This window comes from Drosophila subobscura, chromosome U (assembly GCF_008121235.1).
Source record: "Drosophila subobscura isolate 14011-0131.10 chromosome U, UCBerk_Dsub_1.0, whole genome shotgun sequence".
NCBI lineage: Eukaryota > Metazoa > Arthropoda > Insecta > Diptera > Drosophilidae > Drosophila > Drosophila subobscura.
The window spans coordinates 15,940,912-15,967,242 of record NC_048534.1 but is presented as its reverse complement, the minus strand read 5'-3'; the positions used below and the strand labels follow the sequence as shown (position 1 = coordinate 15,967,242).

Below are 26,331 nucleotides of genomic sequence, written 5' to 3'. Positions count from 1 at the left end.
CGTTTAAGCTTAACAAATTCAAACAAAGAACACAGTTAGCTGGGGAATGAGGCTAAAGAACCTTTTTAAAGAACTAAGGTACCATAGACCATCTATCAAGCCATAATTCGTTATAATCAGGCATCTTAGCATCTGTGATTTGGTTGGAAAAAGAACACACACTTTTTTTTATGGTAGCCCTGACAAATCCTATTTGCACGCTTACCAAAGAAAATCAATTGATTCCAACATTAAAGAGAATCATAAAATTCCAAGTCTTCATTTGGAATCTCAACCCCTTTGCTCCCCCCGTCCTTTATCATTGATCAGGCTTAGGTTAGGGGCCCATTTTTTTACGATCACGCTAAGATGTTTGCTTCCTTTTCAGAACTCTGACTCATGCCGGATACCCTTTTTGTGTTTTATTATTTCATTTGTTTAATGGCAATTAGCTGGAAAATTGTTCGACATTAAACTCCCAGGATTCTCTGAAATCACACATGGAAAAGTGTACACTCTCAGAAGAAGCCTCAATCTCGTTGTTATTAAGCAATGTGATGTCTGGTCATCGGCCCACACACAAAAACCCCAACAGCAGCCAACGCAAAACTCAGAAACTCGAGTAGAAGTTCTCAAGTAAAAGGCAAATGTAGGCGTCTGATGATGATTACAACAATTTAAAGAGGTTCAGCCACAATTGAAGATTGTGTGGGAGATGTGTTAACATTAAGCACATCAAACTAAATTAAATTTGTATCACCTTAAGCTAAGTCTGGACTATAATAGATTTACGAATTAATTGTCTACTATTCAAAACCAGCTCCATGTTGCTGGCAGAATGTGGCCGGGCGTTCTCCTAGCTACCTTTGTGGATCGCAACATTTGCTGCCAGTGTAACGTGTATCTGCCAACATTGCATCCCAACATGGCGCATCTCCGCCGTTCAGAATCCATGCGAGATCTCGTGCCGTGCCGCATTTGTTATCTGTAAGTCGTCGGGTCTTGTCTTTACTCGTGGAGTTAGCCCCGTCATTTGCATAGACCAGAAATCAAGCCACACGCAAAGTGATACGTGTCGCATGCCCCAACTTCACATCTGGCAAAGTTAATCCAAACAAACAAAACAGATATCAGTGAACGATTTAGAAGTATAAATACATAGTACTTATATGCGTACAAGTGGATCTGTGTGTGTCAGTGCAAAGTGCGTGAGTGTGTGCGAGGGCGTTTTGTCTTTGCCGCTGGCATCACGGCAAAGTCGCGCCCATTCTTTGGGCGGATTAACAGGCGATTTGCATAAATGCCGACAGAAAAGTGCTCGAAAACAAGCCAACCCAATTAAAATTAATTAAAAATTGCCCATAAAAATAAAAAATATTTGAGGCTAAAGTGAAAGATTCAAACAAATACAGTTAAAGCCATAAAGAAAATTGTATTACAAAATTATTAAACAGAAAATAAATAAAAGTTTCCATTGTTTAACCAAAAATTAAGAGCATTCCAAAGTGTGAAATCATTAAAAGGAAATTAATTGGGTTTTCATCTCGTACAAAATTTCATCAAAATATTTTCCAGATGACAAATTGTTTTAAAATGTGAAAATAAGAGTCATAATATAATCTGCGTGCCATAAATGTGAACAATTAAAATTCCATTCATAAAAAGCAAAGAAAAATATACAGTTAATATTCTACTTCGCGGAAAGAAGGAAAATCTTCGAGCGCAAGGGTCGGCAAGTGTCAAAACATAGAACGCAATAAGTAATTGCCAAGCGAAAGAAAGCTCACACAACAAAGGAAAATGTTTTTAAAAAATGAATGCTAAGATAAATACGAGTAAATAGATCAAACGACAAAGGGAATTAAACAAAAAGAGCGTGTGAAGTGAGACAAAGGCAAGAGAGTGCAGAGAGGGAATTTCTCAATTCGTAGTCAAGAGGCCGAAAGTTATACTCGAAATGGCGATGCCTCCCCAAGGAGGCAGTGGAGGCGTGCCACTGATTCTCAAGTTTATGGCGATTCTCTTGCTGCTTGTAGCCCTCGTCCGGGCCGGCAGTGATCCCAGAGGAGCATCGACAGTGATCACCACCACAGCTCCGCAGATGGGAAATCGCTATCCCCATCAGCAGCAACGTCTGCAGCTTTTGCAGGAGGCCCAGCAGCTGGAGGCGGCACATCAGCACCATCACCATTTGAGGCACGAGCAGCATCTGCGTGCGGAGCTCGAGGGCAATCATAAGCCACCATCTGTGGGTGTCGGACCTGGAGCTGCAACGGCCATGAAGCTATTCGATCAGCAATTGACGCCGGCGGCCACGGGACAGCAGCAGCACCATTTGCGTCATCACAATCGCCACCATGTGACCTGGGAGCAGAGAGTCTTCCCCTCGCTGCGTCACCAGCAGCATCGTCTGGCCATGAGCTCCACTGCAAGACCCATCGTCACCACCGACGCCCCACATCCAACCCATTCAATGATGAGCAATCACAGTCGTTACTTCGATCGCGATGGAATATATCCGCCATGGGCTGAACCCAGGTCCACGCGAGGACCCAACTGGCGGCAGGAGGTGGAGGTGGACACCTCATCCGAAGACGATGATGATGATGACGATGACGACGACGATGATGAGGACTATGAGTACGAGGAGGACTCCAGCTCCAATGCCGTGGATGAAGAGTTGGCCCGACAAATGCCGCGCTATTCGCTCTTCAGTCAAAAGTTGCCACACATCGAGTCGAAGGAAGAGGAGTACGATGCCTACGATCAGTCCGACGAATCAGACATGAACTCCAACAAAAACAGGCATCCCAGTGTGGCCAATCCGCATGACAAGGCAGCGGCCAAGAGGAACATCTTCGATTGGCTCTTCAAGCGGGATAAGGAGAAGGAGCAGGATAAGCAGAAGACCCATAAGGACCACGCTCTAGTGGTTGTAAGGAAACCACACACTACAGAGAAACCCACAGAGAAGGCCACAGAGAAACCGACAGCGAAGCCCAAACTGCAGCTAATCGACGCCAATCTTCAGGTGGAGGAGGACGAGGAGGAGGACTCCCCCGACGACTCCGACTCCGAGGAGAGCTTCTCCAACGAGCAGTGGAACAAAATCGAGCACGAGCACCATCTCAAGCAGCAGAAGCACCAGAAGGAGCTGCAGGCCCTGCGGGAGAGTAGTCGCAACACCCCACTCATACGGGGAGCCGCCGCCGCAGCCGCAGCCTCTTACAACATTGAGAATGAGGTGAGTCGTCTGGCATTGCGCCCATTGTGTACGCTGATAAGGCGGCGCTCATCTCTATTCCCAGATTCCATGATGTCATTAGCTTTTGTTGTGTTTTTGTTGTTGCTCTCCTCTGATCACTGACATTGCTCCATTGTTGTGTGGTGGCTGTGTGGCGCTCTGTGGCACGAGGGCAGCAGTCCCCTCAGTCTGATAAGAGATATGTACGCTGCCTGCTGGGGGATTCATTCAGAGCTTTTCACAACAATAAAAAAAAGCTGTGGCCACAAATGACCAACAGATTTCGGAGGGAGGCTAAGAGTATTTGACTGTGGTCTCGGTCTCGGTTTCGGTTTCGAGTTTGATTTTGATTTTGGTGATTACTCAGTCGGTAAATCCATAAGTAAACAGAGTAGAACACTGAGAGAAATTAGTGAAAATAAACAGAATGCCATCGCATGAACACTTGAAATGCTACCCGAAAAACGCGAAACTTTTACCATCTCTCTCCCAATCTATCAATCCAATTTCTACCGCCCCATTTTTCACAGTGTTTTGGCCATTCCCCCCCTGCACAGAACGCACTGACCATGGCTAATGCCGTTTGCATTTTGGCTTACAACAAAAGCAATGCCCCATTTACAGGCAATGCGAAGCAACAACAGCAACAAACCATTTTGCTTTGCTCTCTGTTCTTGTCAAATATTTACGCAGTGTCGGTAAAGACCAGGGGTGTAAGCGGTTGGGAAGGGGCAGTGTGACCGGCGGGGGTCTTAGAGCAGGCGATGGGATACCAGACAGCAGTTGGCGCTTGCAGCTTTTTGCACTTTTTGGTCGACCACTCACCATTCCATTCACCATTGCCGGTTGGCTAATTGAAATCAGCAGCAGAGACAACAATTACAACAACAGCAACAACGACATTAGAACGAACTAAAACAACAGATGCAGGAACCTTGGAAACGACAGCTACAACGACACCAACAAGTTCAACAACAAGAACAGAAGGACAGCTCCACGTAGCGAATATTTTGATACCCTTGCAGATCGAACATTCCAGACACTAATCAACGTTTGAGTTATGTTTCCATATAGAGAAAAACCTTCACTGAATTATCTTTCCTTTTCCCCATCAAAAACAGCATACCCTCTTTTGAAAAGTGCAGCAACTAATTTTTTGGAATTTTGTTTGCACTTTTTGGATTTCATTTTATTCCCTGACATGATGTTTGCTTTGAGTCGTTGCTTGTTGCCAGCGTTCGTATTATTTATTTTGGCCGTGGCAAATGTCCAATTTTAATTGCATTTTCATGCGTTTCCTTGATCCGGCGACTCTCAGGTCAGGCCAGTCCTTTGCCCAGTGTAATTACCTCGAAAAAGGACAAATTAAATTAGCCCCCAAAGCAAATAATATTGGTTCTGCGGAGGAGGAACCCCAGTGGTCCTTCGGCTGGGGATAAAACCCTGTGCTTGGTTCCGGCGGAATATTGCAGCTAACAAGAGTTCGCTGCTGTTGATTTTAGTGCTGGTTGTTTATTTTTATTGGCCAACCGTTTTGACTTTACTGCATCCCGACTGGAGTTGCTCGCAGTTGATGTCTTTTGGGTAATCGATGTCATTAAGTTGAGCGAAAAGAGAAGATAAACCTAAAGGAGAAGTCAAAGTGCTTTAAAGTCTTTTTAAAGTTTGTTGGTAAGTGAGTCAGGAAATTGCAAAAGTTTTATATGTCCAAAATTCGAAAGTTCTTTCACTGATTCTACCATGTGAAGAGTGCTCGCATTTGCATATAAATGTACGTTTAATCGGCCGAATATTTGCGCAATTTTAATTACCAAATTTAGCTAATATTAAACCAATAATAGTGTCACTTATCCGCAAATAATAATAATCCAATGCAAACCACAAACTTTTTTTGTTCGTTCGACTATTTATGATTAGCATTATAAATTTCCATCCTCAAAATTGTCACCACGATTAATGTCATTTTCAATATTTGCCAAAGCAATTTAAATTTAATCCCATATCCGAATAAATATTCCAGGGAAAATATATGTATGTGTGTCATGCCAAATAATTAAAAACATAATCCAAAATTTAAATATGAACTAAGTGCCCGACCGATGTTGGGAGAGAGCTGATGACAATATGCCGAGAGGAGAAAAATGTAAATTCGAAATGCACTCGAAAATATTGTTAACAGCTAAATAAACACTCGAGCTCGGGGCACAGGCAGCAACAACAAAAGCAACAAATACAAAAATATGTACAACACAATTACCAACGAATTGCAACAACAAAGAACAGCTGCGTGTAAAACAACAGTGGAAACAAAAGTTGAACAACCAATGAAGGTTGTTCGAGGGGGGCCGAATGGGTGGGCAGTGGGTTGGGCTTTGAAGGGTCGTCAGTTGGCCTGGCGCCATTCCCTGTATCCCCAGATACACCTTGCCACAAGCCTCTTGCAACCACTTGCCCCTCACAATCACCATCCTTTGCCTACTAGAACAATACAATTAACACATGTCTGCGGATGACGACGCCGGCTACTCTGCAGGATGTGTCTTTCCTCTGGCTTTCACCTTCCTCCTAGCGTGTACATCCTTCCGTCCTTCCTTCCTTCTTCCTTCCGTTTCTGCGGCTTTGCTTTGCTGGCATGCCAAACGAGAGCTGTCGTTCGTGCCACATTTCAATTGTATCTTCATCAGCATGTGTAAATGCTCCCGACTCGTGCCATTTTGCCCTACTTATGCCGACATCATTTAATTGCCACCATCACAGTTTTTATTTGAGCTTTATCGTGCTTCTTTATTTTTAAAGTTTACATTTTTGTTGTTTTTTTTAATGTTATTTACTCCGTTTGGCTGTTCATTAATGAGTTGCGGTTGCAGTGGCTGCGATTTTTAATGGATGGCCACTGGGATTCGAGTGTTTGCCGAAGAACGCAAGAAAATGCATTAATTGAGTACAGAGAAGCTTTGATATGGAGAAACCAAATATTAATTATTTATTATGGAAGAATATATTGAGGTATTACCGTACTAATAAAAACTGTATTAATAAAAATTATTTATTTTTTTTATCACACGCACTTAACTGTTGCAAAAACATTTCTCGAATGTTTTTCATAATTGCAAAAATAAATTCAACTCCCATTTTGAAGCCTTCCGGGACCTCTTTTATCTCTTTAAGCTCGTTTCGTTCCATTCGTGTACGTTTTGCTCTACAAAACTGAACAGAGAGCAAAGTTTTCAATGCAAATAGAATTGGTTCTCTTCAGTTTCCACTTCCTGCTAAAGGTGTTTGAAGAGATTTTTTGTTTTCAATGTGCAATGGAAATTCGTTAGACTTTCAATGTTGAACATAGTCTAACACACATCAGGTCAGGGTGTTGTGTTGTTGTGGAAGTTTCTGGTGTGTTGCTTTCTTTTACTTTGTGTTGCTTTCTTGTTGTTCTTGGTGCGTGTTTCTTTGGTGTATTTTAGTGCTGTTGTTGCTGTAAATTGGTTTGTAAGTCGTTTTGAGCCGTGAAAGGTTTTTGCCTCCTTCATTTTCTTTCTGAACTACTCGTATTTGCTGAGCTCTAATGCATATCCTTCATTTGCACTCCCATGCACTCGTTCCGGGTATTCAGGCCTGCCGCTGTCTTTGGCTTTGCCCCTGCCACACCCACAAATGCTGTCACTTCTCTTGCAGCACTCGCTCTTGTTACTGTAGTTCTTTTCCCTAAGCTTTAACCAGCCTTTTGTGGGTATCTTTTCCTATATTGCCTGCCTGCCAGCTGTTCCTCTTCCTGTTCCTGTTACTGTTGGTTCCTACCAGGCTGTGGCCTTCCTTTCCTTCTGTGTGTTTACCAGGTTTTGACAGAGCAGTAAGTGGAAAAAGAGACAGAAGGAGAAAGAGAGAGAGAAAAGATGAGTGGAGCTTAGCTTTTGTACCTACTTATATCGAAATGTCAAAAGCGGTTAAGCAAACGCAACGAAAGTTCATCGCTTACCACCCGCTGGTGTGGCTGAAGGCTGCCGCAGCGGTTGCATTGACCTTGCAGCTAGAATCAGCAGGGGGAAAATGTAGCTTATGGTTAAAGCGGTATTCACAATCGCTACTCACGGATAATGGATGGGTAACGACAGCTACTTATAGAATGAGTTAAATGCAGCAGAAGCGTAGGCATATTATGCTCTAAACGACATTAAACGGAACAGAAACAGAACAGATTGAGCTTGCATGCATGTTTCTATTTAAAAAAGGGTAACTTTTAGATTTTTATCACGGATAAGCTCAATTTCAGTGGTGAGAGACTGCTTCTACTGTTTGTGCTACTCCTGAGTGCTTTCTGTTATTCCAGATAAGGATTACTCTCCCACAACACTGGCCAACTTCTTCTGTTAAATATCCTCTTCACAGCCGTTTCTAATCAACTTTTCATTGTGATTTATTTTCAAGGTTTTTCCTCTGTTTTTCTTTTATTAATTCTGACTGGATCAAGCAACTGGCTGCCTGTGATTTTTCCTTTTGTAATTACTCTCTTGGAAGTAGGAAATTTTCTTGATTATATTTTTAGTTATTTCCTCATTCTGTGGCGTGGCCGTTGCTGTTGCTGTTGCTGACATTTTTCAGCTAATTTCCACCCACATTTCAAACATTTTTTCCATTTTTTTGCTTTGTTCTGCCTGTTATTGGCAGTGCTATTTTTTCGCTCCTTTATTTCTTGTTTTGCTGTTCCTGGGTTTCCTCTTGCCTTGCGGCATTCATTAGCCAAGGAACAGTGAGTACGAGTACCACTTGTATATCATTTGAAAATAATATTCGCATTTTGTGCCATGGAAAAACACTCTGCTGGCACTTGTTATGGCTCTCTTACCCAGCCCTCTGTACAGTTCAGACATTTCCCATTGCACAACTTGTGCTTACTTATTGTCTCCAGATTGCCTCGCATCGCATTCAATGTTCTCCTTTTTGGCAGACTTTTTGTTGGTGGGGTCTCTGGTCTCTGGTCTCTTGACTGTGCCCGCGCTGCGCTCCCCATAATTTATAGCCATTTCTAATATAAATTTCGAGAAATTATTTTCTCGTATTTTCTCTCTCGCTCTGGACTGGAAAAGCAATATAAATTCTCGCAACTAATTGGCAATGTTGGCCCGTTGTCTTCTCGGTTTTGGTTGAGTTCGGTTTTGGTTTTAAGACTCGTACAGCCAGAGGCAGCTCCAATGACTTTATTAGACTTTAAAGATTACATGCGAGCATGTGCAGGGCTCCATGCACTCTACGCACTCCCATGTTCTCGGGGTTCTTTGTGCCACACACAGATGCTGCCATGCTGCAAGGGAAATTCTTGGAATGCCGCGAAATCTTTAGCGGCTTCGTCACTTTGTAAATCATGCCACACTCGCACACACAAAACACACTCGCAGGGCATGGGGAGTGATGGGGTGGAAGCATTGTGGTAGCGACGACAGCAGTTTGTTAGTTAATCTGACAGAAAACTGTTTGTCAGTGGAGGCAGAGCGATATGTATCTGTGTATCTGTTGAATGCATTCGCAGTTTGTCAGTTTGTTTGCTCAACGGAACTCAAATCACTTACAGCACTCTGGGCTTTTGTCTGTGCGTCAGTTTGCATTTTAGTAACTGAAGACACATGTCTGTCTCTGGAGGTCTCTGCAAGTATCTCCGGGGTCTTGGGGTCTCTTCTCTTTCAATCATTTATGATGCCGACTTTGTGATTGATTTTGATGATGAATCATTGAAATGCATGCCGGGATTGGGCTGGGCCTCTGCTTAGCCCATGAATCGGGGTCAAGGTGGATGGATTGACTGGGTGTGTTTACAGTTAGAACTCTATTACGATCCGCGATCACGTTGCCATGATATAAGCACTGGTTGGGAGACCGCTCGCTGGCGACAGAAATATATTTATTACGTGACGAGAAATGCTGAAATATTCTTTGGACAAGTGAGAGAATGAGCGGCAATAAACATTTTACCATTTTACCATTTTACCACTTTAGTATATGGTTTATGTGAATGGGTGTCTGAATATGGATAGAAGGATGGTTGGATGGATATGTGCCACCAGTAATTGCCATATAACTTTACTCGTATCCAGCAAAATCGATTGGTCAAAGAAGTTTCTTTATTGAAGCGGACATTTCAAAGAAGTTGATTGATTCTGGAAAATTTCAAAGAGGGGTTCCACAGAGCCTCAGTTAAATGATCATAATTGATTGTATCTCGCATCTTCTCTGTCAATTATGATCATTTAACAAACCAACAGCCATGAAAATGTAAGCCCATAATGTTGAGAATAAAAGGAAATCTGGATTTTATAGGTTCTGGGTGTAGGGGCGAAGGTTTATTTTTTTGACAGGAACTAGTAACAATTTCCAGATTTAATTTATTGTGTAAAGTATAGTGTATATTTTCCTTCATGTTAAAGCCAAACCCAATTTCCCATTGTTCTGTAATTTGATCAACTCAAAAACTCACTCTGTCTCTCCTCCATTTGGCCTTGTCAAGGCCGCTCCTTGCTCCCGTTATTTTGGCGTACTTTATAACCAACAAAACACCTTTAAATCATGCACAAACATTCTTGTAATCTAATATACAAATCCAGAGGCCCCGCCCGAATGGAGAATGCTTTTGTTTCACGCAACACTTGCAAGTGACAAAGCAACAGCCACAATGACAGAGGTCCCCAAAAGCAACAGCAACAACAGAAACAAGAAAATAACACGCTTGTCAAAAGAGTCCAACGATAAATCATGGCCAGCTAACGAAAATATTTTTGTTGACGCGTTTGCCTGTTGCAAGTCCATTGCGAAATGCTTGCCCTACAATTTCCGCCTACAACGAGGGACTCAAACAGAGTTTACAAAAAAAGTAAAAAAGAAAAGTGAGAAAGAAATGTTAGTACATATTGGAGATCGAAGATGAAGATACTCTTGCCGAGGGATTGTGTGGCGGGTGCGTTTTTTATTGACTTGTTATTTAAAATAGGGAGAGAAAAGTTTGAAGAGTAGCGAATTTGTTGAATTCTCTCTCAAACTGATGTGTTTTTGGACCCATTGTTTCTAACAATTTAACCTTGAGACCATCTACTCTTTCTGATGGCTCTCTACTTCCTCCACACCACTCAAAACCACTAGTAAAAGTCATAGCACCCTCTGGTCACAAAGGGTAGCAAAAGTCCGCAAAAGACAAATTGAAAGTCGTGTTAGGCACATCATGTTGGGGTTATGGAAAGAGTAGAGTGGGAGTGGGAGGGCTTGTCACGGTCATGCCTGCTGTTCAAAGGTTCCACCCCCTCCCACAAAAACAACCAAAACTGTAACTAAAGTGAACCATTGAGCTATTGAACTGCAAATAGGGCCACAAAAAAAAAACTGAAAATAAAAAACTCTAAAAAACTTTTCTGTGCTGTGGAAGACAAACAGATAGAAAAGTATCAGAAACCCATTTACGAGTGGGGATGGGATGTGTGTCTGTTTGGTGCATTCTAATTCATCAAACGCAACGTATAAATCAAATCAGACCTGGGGGGAGAGAGGAGAGTGGACATAAATGTCGATTTTTGATGATCTGGAACCCTAGCCCTTCCACGATGTCACCTGCTGTGCGCATTGTCCACCTGGCCCTGGGTTTTAAACTGGTACTTTTTGTGTGTTTACTTTACTTTTTTGAGGGTGCTTCGATGTAATCTCTGCACTTCACACACAGCCTCACGGAATAAAGGTCAAAGGTTGCTTTGCAAGTGTCTTTATCCAATGTGTATTGGAGTTGATGCATTGCCCAGTTGGTCATTAAAAATTTAACATAAATCTTTTGAGTCATTCCAAGCCACACTCTTGAGACCCTCCATCCGCATCTGAGACTCTGTTCGTGTGTGTGTGTCAGTGTGTCTGGTATGTGTGTCAAAAAGTCGCAGCAAATTGCAAACCCATTATATGATACATCGGTATGTATAACGTCTGTAAGAGCCTCGACTGGAGAGCCCGAGGCAAGGGAGAGACTCTCCGGAGAACGAAAACTAAAACACACACCCCACCTGAGTGGGTCGCAGAGACAGCGAGTGTGTGTGTGTGTAGCTATGTATGTATGTATCTATATCTGTGTCTCTGACAAGTGTCACACACTTTCGGTTGGATGCACCGTGTGACCAGATATTAGAACTTAACGAAAGGTGAACATTTTTCAAACAAACATGCCAAATATTGAATGTTATTTTAGTCTCTTAAATGTGTATGTTGCGTTCTACAGAGCATTCCAATTCAAAAAAGGAAATCTTTAGGCAAAATAATTTGTAAACGTGCAAATTTAGAGCTCAATATCATTATCCACTCTTCCACAATTTAAATAGATTTATCCTGCCTCAAAGCTTTCAATCTACATAAATTTACTCTTATCCATTCAACGCCACATAAACATGACACTTGGCATTCAACATTTAACCAAAATCGCTTGAATTAAAATATCTGCAAATACCTTTAAGCCTCCCCAATTAATTACGCAAATAACATTTATAAATAAAATACCTGCCTGTTCACTCTGTCCGCTTAGTCGATGACAAATAGCTCAAGTGACTTGCCCATTCACTTGATTAATTCCCCTGTCATGCCAAAAGTATTTCCATGCATGCGGACCACTGTCGATCTCCACTCATTTGGCATTACAGAAGTTGTCTCTGGCTCGGACAAAACGGAAAAACAAGAAACTACCCAAAAGATATGCACTTTTTGACAGCCAAATCAATAAGCATAATTTTGGGCCGTGACAAGAGTCGAATCTGCTGCACTTAGTGCCAGTGCCAGTGCCAGTCGAACGCTGAATGTTGAATGCCCCCAAATGGGGCTGCTGTCATGGGAGGTCCGACTCCGACTCCGACTCTGGCATTTGGCAGATTGACAAAAATTTGCATTTGAATGCGTTTTAATTAATGTTTGGCCGGCCCATCAGGATGACTCAATTTTTGGTTTGACATCTGATAAGCGCAGGAGGGGCTCCGATAGGTCATGACTTTTGCCGTTGCCTCTTGGGCAGCCGCGTCACAATTTATGACAATCGAAACTGTTGAAAGACAGCGCCGAAGACAGCAAATTGAATGCCAATGCCAGGCCCATCATCCATAAATCGTCTAATTGATTCGATTGGCATAAAGAAAAAGCCCAGTAGCGGACAACCAGTATGAGCCGCGGCGGCTTCTCCATCCATCGATGATGGATTTCTTCTTGTGTTTCTGCTAAATTGTTAGAAATTTCCAACGTCTCGAGTTGCACTCGGTTTGCATTATGCATGAGGAGTTGTTGGACTCAGAGTCAAGTTCGGTCGCAGACATCGCGGACCGCAGACGGCGACGCTTGACATGCGGACAATGCATCAGTAAATTTCATCAATATTTCATTTTCAGCATTTCGATTGGCCCCAGCCCCACACACATTGGGCATTTATAAGCGATTTCCTTTTATTACACAATTTCATTTCAATTTTGTTGGATTCCGATTCGGTTCACCGCCGGTGAGGAGAAACAAAGCCCGTCAAAGTCTTGAAAACAAGACACGAACTTTGGGCCACACCACACCATTGCGATGCATCGAAGGTGTTTTGTGTATCAGGGCTTATAACGGGGTGTCTTAATGGCTTTGCTTGGGCGGGGTTGGGTTATTTCTTGGGGCTAGGGAGTGTGGACTTTGACACTTTCGCTTTTCAATAAACTTCGATTTGTTTGCACACTCCCAAGAGGCTTTAAGGGCTTTTCGAATGGGTTCTCTTAGTTTAATTTATTGCTTAGAAACTTTTTAGAATTTCACAAAATTTATAAAAGTTTATTAAATGAAACAAAGTCAAGGTGCTGATGATATCTAAAAATATGTCCACAAATATCTTGCTGGCGGCGGAGCGTGGAATTTGTAGATCTTGTGAAAGATGTTGAATAAAATAGCACTCTGTCTGAGTTTATGATTCATAAATTATATAGGCAGGTGACCTTTACTTCGTAGAAGAATTTGATAAATGTATAATATGGAATTTACACGAACATTTAATTGGTACTAATATTTGCCATGTTTAATCATGATTTTAAGTTTAGATTTGTATCTTTAGGAATCTTTACAAATGAAAAGAAAATACCATTCAAATGGGTGTGGACTGTTGATGTCTAAGGAAGCTTTTATAACCTGTAGAGCTACTTAACTGTTGCCAAAGTGCTGGGTGTTCCTGTCAGTTAATTGTTTTTAGCCACAATTTATGGCATGATTTTTCATAAAACAATTAAGGTAGTTGCTGAATCTCTCTTGCGGTTCTGGTTTATCTTCACAAATTATTTTGCTATTTATATAATAACAATTAAAATTCGATAGAGGAACCTTTTGGTAGCCGTAAAGGTCTGCTACAAGTTTGACTGATTCCCAGAACTCACGATTATCAATTTGATCTTTTCGCAAACATAAAAGTCCCTTGCTACTGCACTTTCTGATGTCATAATTTGCATATTATATCCATCCATCCATCCATCCGTTCGTCCAGCGACTCCTATCCGCTAGCCATTGTTAACCCTTCCTGTGCTTCCCCCTCGCCCCACCACCTACCTTCCAGTTGGATGGTGCTGCACCTGCTGTGCGCTTCATCAACCGCAAATGGCCGGAACATTGAGGGGGCCCTCGAGGTCAGCTCATAAACTAAACGATATCAAAAAGCCAAATGCTTGCTGGCTTGGTTAATCACTTCATCAACGTCCAAATCGAACACAAATCAGCCCCAAACGGAGCGGAGCGGAGTGGGTTGGAGGTGAGACAAGGTGCAGTGGATTCTAGAGTCCGTTGGCAAACAAATTTCAGAGTCATCAAAATCATTTTTCTTGCATACCCTTTGGCAGCGGGTGTTTTGGTTTTGCAGATAAGTTGGGAATGCAAATTATGATAACTATTTGTTGCTTTCATTATTTCTCTTTATTGATTAATCTTTCTGCGCTTCAGTTAGATGTTGAGAACCATTTACTGAGTAGCGCTTCTGCCAATAGTTGTTGCACTTTTTGAACTCTGTCCCGCAGTGAAAACTGCTCCCCAGACTCCAAGGGTATATAGACTTTGATGCGCCGTGCATGGTGTTTTTTCTTTCTTGCTCGTTCGTGGCCTTCGTGTCCACCGCGCGGGCAGTTGCACTCTTCACGTTAAAATGTGCTCTACGTGGCTGGGGTTTGGGTTTCTGTTTGCTGCCAGACAACCGCGATGACGATGCCGACAACGGCGACGAAGACTACGTCTACGACTACGACTGCTAACTAATAATTGCCAAAGGCAGGCCACGGTGCAGCGCGGATGGGATGGCATGGGATGGCATGGTGATGGAGGCTGTGACGGGGAGACGGGGAGACGGAGACGACAGGCAAATAAATTTGCACAGAGTTGCAAATCATTTGACAGGCGGCTGCCGTCGCACCGAAGCTAAGAGATTTAGCTGCCTTTTTGTTGGTTTTGGTGCATTTTTGCTTTTGTTTGTTTTGCGCAAAAACTTTGGCTGCTGTGTGCTGCTGCTTTTGCTTTCTGCTGCTGGCACTTTGATGATGTCATATGCAAATTCCCCTCAGCAAACGAGCCAACTGCAGCCCCAGCAGACAAACCGAAAGACAGACCAGACAGATGCCAAATTTTCATAGCTAATCCGTGTGCTCGGTCGCAAAATGACAAAGGTGATGCTAATGGTGATGGATATTGCCGTCGATTGTGTTCCTTTCGATTGGAATGTTGGATTGCGATTGTTTGCTTGTCTGTTTGTCTCTTTGCCAGCGATTTCTGCCAAATATTTGACTAATTTGTTATCATTTTTGTTGCTTCTCTTTGCAGGTGAGTTCCAGGCGAATGATTGAACGACATTTCAAGAATGATATTTGTGGTATGTGATAAGCAGAGGGAATCGAAAATGCTGTGTGAAAACTGATTCAGAATTGGGTTAACTTGAAGTATTTACATGCGAGAAATTTGTGAAAATTTAAGTTGCATTTGGAATGATTAATTTAGACCCAGAGATGTTTACCTTTGGTAATCATTCAGCAAAAGTTTTCCTCCAAATACAGTACATTCTTAGCCCTTAAACTCGACTTGACCTCCACTTAAAGTTCAGTTTGTAATCATTTCGAGTTCCCCATCATTGCCATCCTCTCGGTGAACTGCCAATGAAGCGATATACGCAATTTGTACCTTGTTAAGGAGCAGGCACCATGGCCGGAGCCGTGACTAACCAGCCAGCGTGCCCTGCCCTCCACCTGTTTGGCTCTTACACTGGCCGGACATATGCCTAACGACCCATTAGTCACGTCAAATCATCGTCACGAGCACTCCACAACGGCCGCAAGTGTGAAAACAAGGGAGACATCGCCATGACGGCCCCGGAAAAACAGTGAAGGAAAAGTACATACGAAGAGTACAGTTTGAGAGAAAAAATGCAATAAAGCCAAAGTGATCGTGACCAATTGTTGGGTGTTGGTCAAGCAGCAGGCCACTAGACCAACAATCACCAATCAACAATCACCAACAACACAGCCAGAGAGGAGGCAGAGGCAGCGTCCACAGCAGCAGCAACAGAAGCAGAAAGAGACGTGAAGCATCGTTTGGATATCTGCAAATATTTGTCCCATGCTGACGAACTTGTGGCAGAGCAGCAGCGGGCAGCAGGCAGCGTCTCTCCGGAGCCGAGACTGCCTGCTGTTAGACATTTTTGTGGGACTGGGACTGTCCGTCAAGTGACCACAAAATGTGGTCCACACAAACCATCAGACTGGAGCATCCGTCTGGAGTGTCCACATCTATATCTGTCCGCTCTGTCCAGTGTCCCCACATCTCTCATACTGCTGTCCATTTTGACACCTTCAATCAGACAATTTATGTTTATGAAACGTGACAGGTTGAATTTTATGTGAGGCGCAAAAAGAGAATTAAATTATTGGCCGTGCGGCATTGATTCGACAATTGAATTGACAAATTAACATCAGTTTTGGTGTGGATTTTTATTGCCTTACGTGCATAGATATAGCTCCGGCTCTGGGACGCATGTGGCTCCATGCAAATGAACACATTTTCCCCCCAGTAACACCAACAGACATGGTGAAAAAAGGGAAGCAGTCGCTGGAGAAGCAGCAACATGCTAAATCCATTTAGGGCGCGCAACCAAAACGCAACCAAAAATTCTGAATCCCAGTCCCGTCCCGGACCTAACCCAATGCCGTGTGGCGTGTGCAACGTGCAGAAAAACGAATTCCAAGCAAAAATTCAACAGCCAGAAAAAAGAAGTGGAATGGACCGGAGTAAAGCCCATCCCAACCCTTGAATTTCACCCCTTTCGCCACACCAGGCGAGACCCGAAATCGCCGCTGCCTCACGTACTATGCGAGTGGTTTGCGGCCATATTTTTTCTGCCTTGTGTCCGACAGGGGTATGATGACTTTATCAAGGGGATTTAGTATATGAGAAATATACAGACGGAAGTCTGCCTCTATGATACTAGTCGAATGGCTGGCAATGGAATAACTACAGCGGCCTGTCCATCAAAGTGAAATGTTTAACCTGTTGAATTGGGGCACTTCAGTTGGGGTGTTTGCCTTGCTTAAGTGCTTATAGAATTGCCTATAAATTAGTTGTGGTAAAATGGTTAAACGTTGATGTGATAAAATGTCAGATTAAATAGAATTTATACGGAATTTATCTGTCAGTCTTGAAGGGAAGGCACTGCGAATATTTTGGAGGGATGGAAAAAGGATAAAAAGAATCCTAAATTTACCGAGAAAATTGTTTAATTTATTATCCATCTCTAGTCTTTATCCCTGAAAGAGTATCTCCACTTTTATCATGCAGTTTCTAGTAAAATTTTCATAGTTTGTTTTTCCTTTTTTGGGCAAGTGCAATCGTTCCTTAGCGCCCACGCCCCCATGGCAGTGCTCGGACCCCATTCGAAAACATCTACGAAATGGGTCTAGTGCATGCTCAGCAGCAGCAGCAAGCATCCGCGTTTGCGTCCTTCGTCCTTGGTGGCAGTGGCAGTGCCTGGCGCTGTTCGCTGCGTGTTTTGCAGGCAAACAAATAGAAAATAGAAAAACGTTGCCCGCTGCTTGTCGCCATATGTTGGAAGGAAGGCAGGATTGACAGGCCACAGAGCGGGCCGGGAGAAAGGTTAGAAAGAGGAGGAAGCCGTGCGGCAGCAACTTGCCACATGCTAGACATCCTCGATGGATGAGCCGCAGCTGGGGCTGGTAGCCTGCAGTTCCACACCGAAATTGAGTTTTTGGCCACGACTTGGATTTATTTGCATAGCAGACACAAAAATTGTAAAAGCTTCCATGGCAGTAGCACCAGATGAATGCCAGATATAAAAGATGGGAGGTAGGACAGGAGAGAGTTGGGAGAAGAGGAGCTCTGGGATGTTTGGGTCAGTGTGATGTTTTGTGGGCGTGTGTGACCCCACAGCCTTTTGTGGCAGCTTATGAGCTCATGTGTCCTGGCCAAACACGGTCCACAGACTCGGCTTCAGCTTCAGCTCAGACTCAGGTCCGTCCTGTTCCTACAGCTCCTAATCCTGCAGCTGACCAAAGCTGGCGCTCTAGCTGTAGCTGTAGCTGTAGCTGTAGCTGAAGTGTAAATGCCGTCATAATGCTTGTACCGGCGTCAGCTTGACAGCTTTCACAGCCCCGAAGTCGTGTAGGCGTGGCACGTGGCTGGCCAAGGCTTCGGAAATGGTTTTTGGCCAGGCTGGGAAAGAGGCCAAAGAGGTTGGCAGCACCAGCAACAGCAACAGCACCATGTACCCACGTGGCGGCTTCTGCTTATTAGTATGCAGCTGTGCTCTCTCTTTGGAACCAGAATGGGCTTGGATGCTTCTACCTCTGCACTCATGAGCCGGGATGCCTGGCTGCCTGGCTGCCTGTGTCCGTGCGAGTGGAGTGCGTGTCTGTCACTGTCATGATTCAGTTTGCCTTAATTAATTTCGGACTGCGTTCGAACGGCGTCCAGAAATGTTGGAGCCGGCCGTGAGCTGTGTGAAATTAGCCTCGATTGTTCCGGTTGAAGATGGGCACACTCTGGACTTAAGCTGGCTGTAATCCATAAAGAATGTGTAATCTTAGCACAAAGATTATAGAAGGATTCACATTGGGAAGGGATTATTATCGGCAATTTATTGTGTGTTGAATAAAATGTTTAAGGAAGCTTGTAGAGTGGGTATAATTCGGTATATATTCGTGATTCTGAAACCTTTATTTGTGGCAAATAATATAAAAATAATTATATCGATCTCGCCGTACATAAACCAGACAATTCACTTCATGCACCGCTCTTGACAACTCTTCATCATCCAAAATATTTCCCCCTGGGCCACCAATTAAAGCGATTAAATTCCCCGAATAAAAACTAAGCTCTCAATCGTCAAAACCCCACCAGCAGAGATGCACTTGCTACGCACTTGACAACAAAAAAAAACAGCGTGAGAGACGAGCTGCACTTTACACATTTCGCAGTATACGCAATTTTTGATTACATTTCAATCTCCGTGTGGCCCTCACATCGGGCCACAGACACGGGCCAAACACACACACACACACACACATACAGATGTACGTAACTGTAGAACATAGAGCATGGCATACTCGTCAAAAAAAGAACACCAAATGGGTCACGTGCCAAACTGAAACGATTTGCGGAAAAATGCAAACTCAAACGCAGTTCGCGAAAAGCGCTTACCTCTCAGAAGGCGAAAAATCTCTGTGGAAAAATGGCAGCTAGAAAGTATCTATCAAAATTAAATTTCAATTGAAATTGCAACAGAAAATAGAAATACAATGATGTTGTGATATTCGCAGTGACTGAAATACAGTGACTGCGATTGGGTCTGGGATTTGGAGTTGATTTTGTTTTGTAACTTGATTTATGCAATTTGTTGCTGATTGTAGCTGTTGCCTTGCTTGTGGCTCTTTTGGCTTGGGATGGAGAGTGGAAAAATATTTTCCAGCTTTGGGGTTTCGATTGTTCGGTTATTGGGTTATTCATTTCAATTTGTAATTCAGTCAGATGCAACTTAATTTCGTTGCAAGTGCAGATCGATGGGGCAGCATCCCGCTCTCGCACGGACACGCATTTTGTGGTGCAATTTTTGAGGGAATTCCCTCACTTGATTACGTTGCCAATGCCATTGGCATTGCAATGAAGAGTGATACGACTATGATATGTACGAACAATTCGATGTGATTGATGTCTGCTGTGTTTGTGTGCTTCTCTTTGTTCTATTTTGCATAGAAATTATGGCAGTTGTTTTTCATGCCGAAATGTGGTCGAGTCGAGGTGTCCTCTGCATAATAATTGGAATTGTACAAGATGGAAGGGAAAAATACAATTTTGGGAGCATATTTCGTTTAAATTTGATACACAGTATACAGAACTTTTTATGGCTGAGAACAATTTGAATATGGATTTTGAAATCACTAATTCGCTTCGAATATTTGAAATCAAAGTAGCCACGAGTTCACACTTCATTTTGTAGCACTCCTTATTACGACTGCAAAACATGGAGACTCTCTTAGCCATTGGTTTCGATTTTGGCCGGCTCTTATTTTTCCACTGGGAATACAATAATGGTCCACGAGAGTTGGCTCCAGACGTGATGTATATCTATGATGTTTTTCTGGCCACCTGTCTGCACGAAGTCATTGGATGGACGTTCTTTTTCCTGCAACCAATCTGGCCTCCAAGAATCCGACTAGGGCCCGTGTCCCTACTACCGGTGGCGCTTGGAATGTTTTCCGCGCTTTATATGTAACTAACTTTATATCCACCGACAACTTCTACATCTTTCATCCACCTGGAGTCCTGACACGAGTATTGGTTTTGGTTGTGCAGCAAGGATGTTGGTTTTTCGTTTGCTTTTGTTAATATGGTTCCAATAATAAAAATATGATTAAATAAATGCCTCTTCTTAAAATTCCCTTTCCTCAAAGTGGGATAATTAATTTTTAACGTTGACATCCTAACCATTTCCATTAGCTAACATTTTTATTTTGTTTTTCCTCCTGCAAGTATTTTCCTTGGGACACACAAATCCTCTGGCTGCTCTTTTCTTAGTCCCTCCTTCATCGCACGTACTCCAGCCGCTCATTTCCCCAGTTACCATCAACAAATCCTTGAGTTGACTATCCCCACGACTGACATTTCCCTTTTAAAACTGCTTAACTTACTGCCTCGGTTACTGTCACTGCTGTTGCTGCCAGGCTGCCACGGTGCCACATTGCCACCCTGCCACATGGGGGCAGGGCAGGAGCAGCTCCTCCTGCACTCTGCCCATTCTGGCGGGGTCTCTGAGCAGCGTGGCTCATTAATCAACTGGCGGTTGGTCCAAACGAACGAAGCGTTGACGGTGCTGATGCTCTCGCCCTGGTGCTGGTCCTGGTCCTGGTCCCTGCCCCCTCGTGTTGACGTTCACCTCGAAAATGTCACTTTCCTGGGCGTGACATTCTCCTCACAAGTGCCACTACTCTCCTGCCTCGCAGTCACCATCCCCACACCTCTTCCCCTTGACCACTCCTGCCACATGTAGAGGCTTTGGTTTTGGGTTGATTAATTATTTAGTTAGTGATTAGAGAAAGAGCGACCACACTGGGAAAACTGGGAGACGGCGGCGTTGGTCCAATTAAAAACGCTCACGAAACGCTCAAGTAACGCGCTCCTAGATAGGGCACACGCGATGTAATGCGCTCTCTCTCTCTCTCTCTCTCTCTCTTTCTTCTTCTCTTTCGCTCTTTATCGGTTGGCGGTGGGTTGTGCGGTTCCCCGAGCTGCTGTCGTCTCAATATAAAACGTCAACACCCGTTATTGGCACTCCAGCGATGGGTTTTCCTTCGCTCAAGTCATATTGTGATACCCTTTGCAAGGAGGGTACCACTGCAATTTGATGGGGCTGCTAGGACAAGAAGGAATCTGCTAGTCAGTCTGGCTTGTGAGAATTATTAACAATTATTTATCCCCAAGGAAGATAGAGAAGAAAATAACTAGTGAAAAATTTGTGCATTTGGTTCTTGGTTGAGAGTCTTTTGTAGCTTTCATTTGGGAGAACAACGAATGTGTTTTCTTTTGCTTATCTAACTTACAGGGTATCTAAACGTCGATCCCTCCAAGCTACTTTTATGTGTTTTTCATATATTTTTCTGTATTTTTTCTGCTGAGCGACACTTGAACACACACGCTCATCCACTCTCCGTCTCTGCCACACTTTTTCTTTCTTCTCTTGTTTTTTTTGCACTACTTGTCTAAAATGCAGCCAAGACAAGCTCTTTTCTCTCCAGCCTTGCTGCCATCTCTCTTGCACACGTGTTCTTTGCTTTTGTTCATCCACTTCTTCGCATTGTTGCTGCTGCTCTCGTCCCCCATCATTGAGTTTCTGTTCAAGAACAATTCTTTCCACGCAGCAGAGCACACACATATGTGTGTGTGTGTGTGTGTATCTATGAAAGTGTTTATCTGTGTGTTTGTGTATCTATGCGTTTTCCTCTTCAGAGTGCAGTTTTCTGCAGGGGACTGCAAGTGCAAGTTTTCACCATCATCATCATCATCATCATCATCGTGAAAAAGGAGAGCGAAAAATATTGTTGTCGTCATCATAAATGCCTCATTTTCTGGCTAAGTGTTGTCGCTTGATGGATCGACGTCCATTCAGGCCCTCATCTAGTACAAATGCCACGATTCCTGCCCCAAGGCAGCCCCACGACATGCCCAACCTCACGTCAAACCATAGCAACAGCACTCTCACCCCGTTTAAAGCTCAAGAACATTTCTGTTGTCACTCTTCGAATGTGTTCTTGTCGTTTCTCGTTCTGAATACATTTTGGTAATTGTGTTTATTTGCTGAGCTGAGAAAAATGGAAGAAATTTAAACAAACCAATTTGTGGGAAACTTATTTTAGAGCTTGTATCTTAGTTGGTTTCCATGTGCTGCCTTTCAGCAGAAAAATTGTTATTATAGATGGATTTGTTGTCTTCATTCCAATTTCCATAAATTTGCAACCTTTCAAATTCTTTAATTAAGTTCCAATTTAAGTTTTGTGGTTACACTTCTACCAAATTTTCTTCTATTTTTCTACCATAATTCCCACTTTCTCAGTTCTCCACACTAAGTTTTTATTGTTCTCCTTTCCTTGGAAAAACTTTCATCACATTAAATAATTTTTACTGCTCGTTCCTTGAGGCTGTCAAATACTTTTTTCCCCATAGAGAAAATATAAGAAAACACTTTGCTGCCAGTCATGTTTGTTCACGTTGAGCGTAAGAAAACTTTTACACACAATTAAGTTGAGCAAAATGCTGCTGCAAACCCGAAATTGAAAGGAGCTCTCGTCGTCCTCGTAGGCGCCGCTGGGATCTCCAAAATTCCTGCCAATGCTGCAGCTGCTGCTCCTGACGTTTGCTGCGCCTGCCACTGGCTTCCGCATCAACAAAAATATAATAATAATCAAAATTCGCTGGCCAAAAAGAATATATGTACGAGTTTGTTTAATTTGTTCGCACAAGTTTTTTTTGTATAGATTTTGAGGGAAGTATCAACACTCAAAAGATTGCATTTGCTTTCAATGAATTCTTATGAAGCGAGAATTGAGGTTAAAATATAAAGAACCATTTTTTGTTTAGATTTGTATTTTCCCTTTTACCCCTAAAGGTTTATTTTGGGACTACATACCACTCACTCCAATTAAACATCATTCTATGATTTTCGAGCTCGACCTCTGCCACAACTTTACAATTTTCATTCTTCATTTAACAAAACGAAATCAAAGTGGAAATAATTTTCATTTAATTTCATTTTAAATGCACTCGAAAAAACAGAGAGCCACCTTCAACGTTTTGTGTGCTATCGCCGAATCGAAATCATTGGAAAAAGGTACGAGTACGAGTCCGAGTACGAGTCCGAGTACGAGTCCGAGTACGAGTCCGAGTGGAAGTACAAATGGAAACCAAAAGGTGCAACACCAATAAAAACCAAAATGACTTGCTTGAAATGCCATTGTTGCTGGGGGTTTGGCTGTTTACGTTGATTGCGGGGTCCAGATACAGACAAAAGTACAGAACCAGATCGAGAACCAGTTTCAGTTCAGTTTCTGTTGTTTGGTGTCCTGCCTGTGCAGCCTACAATAAATGTGGAGATAGATCCTACCTGCCGCAGAGCCGCTCTCTGAGTGGTCCATTGTCTGTCACTCAGTGCGGCTGGGATCTGTTCAGGTCAGGCATCAAATGTAATCCAATTAGTTAAACAATGTCCGTTGAGGGTACTGGATTGTCCGCCCTAAAGATCAGTCTCTGGGCTCTGGTCTCAGGTCTCGTGCGGCGCCCAAGCGCATCGAATATTGTTAGAAACGCACATTTCGCTCCATCCTTTTAATCCTGTCCATCGCCATTTGCTGCACTTAATTAGGGAGGGGCAAAGGCATTTCGATTCCGTATTCCCATTGCTTTGGCACGTCTCAAACTGGGCGATTATAGAAATATGTAGAGGACGAGGATAGTATTCCGACAAGGCGCACGTTGGCATCGTTAGTTTGGTTATTGTACCGGACCGTTGCCATTAACTGGAATTGCCTCAAATTGTTTATGGCCAATACACAGAGTCGGGCCTGCTTCTGCTTCTGCTCCTGCTTCTGCCTCTGCTCCTCCGATACACAAACGCATATCAATTGAGCTGCAGATTATTATGTTTAAAGAGAAGGCCATCCCAGGCTGATATCGTGTACTAGAGAGAGAACACAGAACATTGTTTGCTTAGTTGGTGGGAAATTGAGGGGGAAACATTGAGAATGTGATGGCTTATAATGCAGAGGAGAGTGTCGGGGATGGGTAGATGGGATGGGTTCTGTTTATGGCAAAGTATAGGAGAATGTTGAGGAGGTAAGCTCATGGAAATGATGCTCTGTTTGCATGTTGGCTTTCAGTGGAACTAAGTTTCCTGATGACTCAATTGAGTCTTTAATTCTGTTTATTGGGGCTCTGTTGTATTTAAAGTTACGCAAGGAATATGAGAAGCCAATGAGGAAAAGGTTGTAAGATGGTAATTGCCAGAGTCCGTGGCATCTTTTGAAGCGTCTTTCAAGGCTCTTTAAAATTATTTTAGAAATGTTAGACTGGCATTCTCTTGAGGAATTTAAGTATGAGGTAAGCAGGAAAATGGAATAATTTTCTAGAGTTTCTAGAGAGTTCCCAGAGCGTTCTTAAGCAGGCTGAATGGTACATGATCCTTACATCATTCCCCTTCTAATTTGTAAGGAAATTTCAATGCTAACTTCTTATGGCATAGTCGTAAAAAGTCCCCCCCTACGTTTTACCCAAACATCTTATGCTTCAATTACCTCGAAGACAACATAAAAAAAAGATATCCTCTCCCTCTCTCTCGTACGCAGATGCACTTCTATTTTTATGCTCTACACGCAACCTGCTGCAGTGGCAACTACACTGCTGCTGCGGCTCCACCTCCTTCAACTAATTGCAGCTTCAACGCCTTTCAACACACTGCAAATGCCGCTTTAATAGCTTTCAATCTCCCCTTCCACCATTGACATGGTTCCACCTTCCACCTTCTGCTTAAATCTTTCCTGCTGCCTGTGTGTGGGGAATGCAAACCATGTCATTGGGTCTCTCTCGGAATTTGGGAGACTCCAAATGCATTTTCCCAAACTGCATTTCCAGCTGGATTTTCGACTAGAGTTTGCTTTTATTGTATTTCTTTGCCAGCTATTTACATTTTCCTGCTTCTGCTCTTCGCTGCATTTCCATTGAAAAAACTGTGGCAGCTTCCTGGGAACTTGGCAACTCGTTAAAATGGTGCCATGAAAATACCTTCATCTCCATCTCCATGTCTATCTTTTTGTACCTTTCAGTAGAGTCCGCTGCCTCCTACATGTATGCTTGGAGGCGTGGCATTTCATCTGTAAGACGAATGCAAATTCTCCCTCTCGCTGACAATCGATTGACTTCCATGTACTGGGATGCCTCTAGGATGATGGATGTGTTGCAATCTTTTTCAAAAGATCTTAAACCATATGTCACAGACCTCCACCCATGAGTGTAATGCTCCCTGACATGCTTCTCTACATACAGTGAGGTTCAAAAGGGGAAGTCTACAGAGGCTATTCCCAGTCTGGTACCTAGAATTCTGCTTCCATTTTATCTACTCTCCATGAACATTGGTTTGTTGCGCATACATAGAAACAATCTTTACACTTCTGTAACGCACTGTAAACATACGAATATTGTACGTCATGCACTGACCTTTGACTACACAAACTTTTCTCTGGCCTTCAAAGCGAAACCAACGACAAACGACTGTCATTTGATGATGACAAATATTTGAATGCTGACTGGCTGACTGGTTGGGCTGACTCTCCGGCTCTCTTGCGTCTGTGTCTCCCTGTCTAGCTATCTGTCTCGCTTCATCTGGTAGCCCTGCTTGCCCCAGGCGGGGGCAACCGGAAATTGCGTTGCCCTTTAACTGGGGTTGGGCACCCTTTTTTCTCTGGCGTCGGTTATGGTTTGGCCTTGGGCCCTGGGGCCTTGTGCCCTGGCAGTTTTATCTTAAGTCAATTTGCTTTTCCCCTCATCATTGTAGGGCTAAGCGGTTTAGGGCTTTTCCTCTCTCTCTTTCTGCTAGACGGGAGACAAAATACTGTCATAGATCAGCATTGTTGTCCTCGCTGCTGGAAGCCCAAAAACTATTTTGAATAATTAGCAGGAAGTGGCTGTCAGTGGAGGAACCACACACAGGGCTAGGGGTTCGTCTCAATGAGGGGTTGCCTTTCGGTTTGCTCCCGATTCCGTTTCGACTGGGATTGATCCAGTTTCTGGCCCTCTCTCTCCCTCTTTCCATCTATCAATTTCAAATTTGATTTTTATGATTTCGATGGCGTCTCATTTTGCCATTTCCCATTCCGCTTTTCATTTGGTTTCGTCCTGTGTCTCATTTGCATTTTGTATTGAATTCGTTTGCGTTTCGGCAGCTGCCGCCACGGATGCCCCCGATACCTTCTCGGTTGAGTAGCAACTTAGGCAAATTGAATGCGGTAAATGTGAATTGTAAAAACGAGGCACTGGCAACAGCGGCAAAAACAAACGCTAATGCCAAGGGCAAT

General features: G+C 43.2%; 1 protein-coding gene across 1 annotated transcript in view; it reads left to right on the top strand.

Moving 5' to 3' along the window:
• Nucleotides 1-1,797: 1,797 nt before the first annotated feature.
• The window catches only part of LOC117900798, a 66,024-nt gene continuing 41,490 nt past the window's right edge, over nucleotides 1,798-26,331 (top strand). Inside the window, exon 1 of the mRNA XM_034811280.1 lies at nucleotides 1,798-3,223. Coding sequence (XP_034667171.1) covers nucleotides 1,937-3,223 — 1,287 coding nt within the window. The 5' untranslated portion in view covers nucleotides 1,798-1,936. The remainder of the gene's footprint in view (nucleotides 3,224-26,331) is intronic.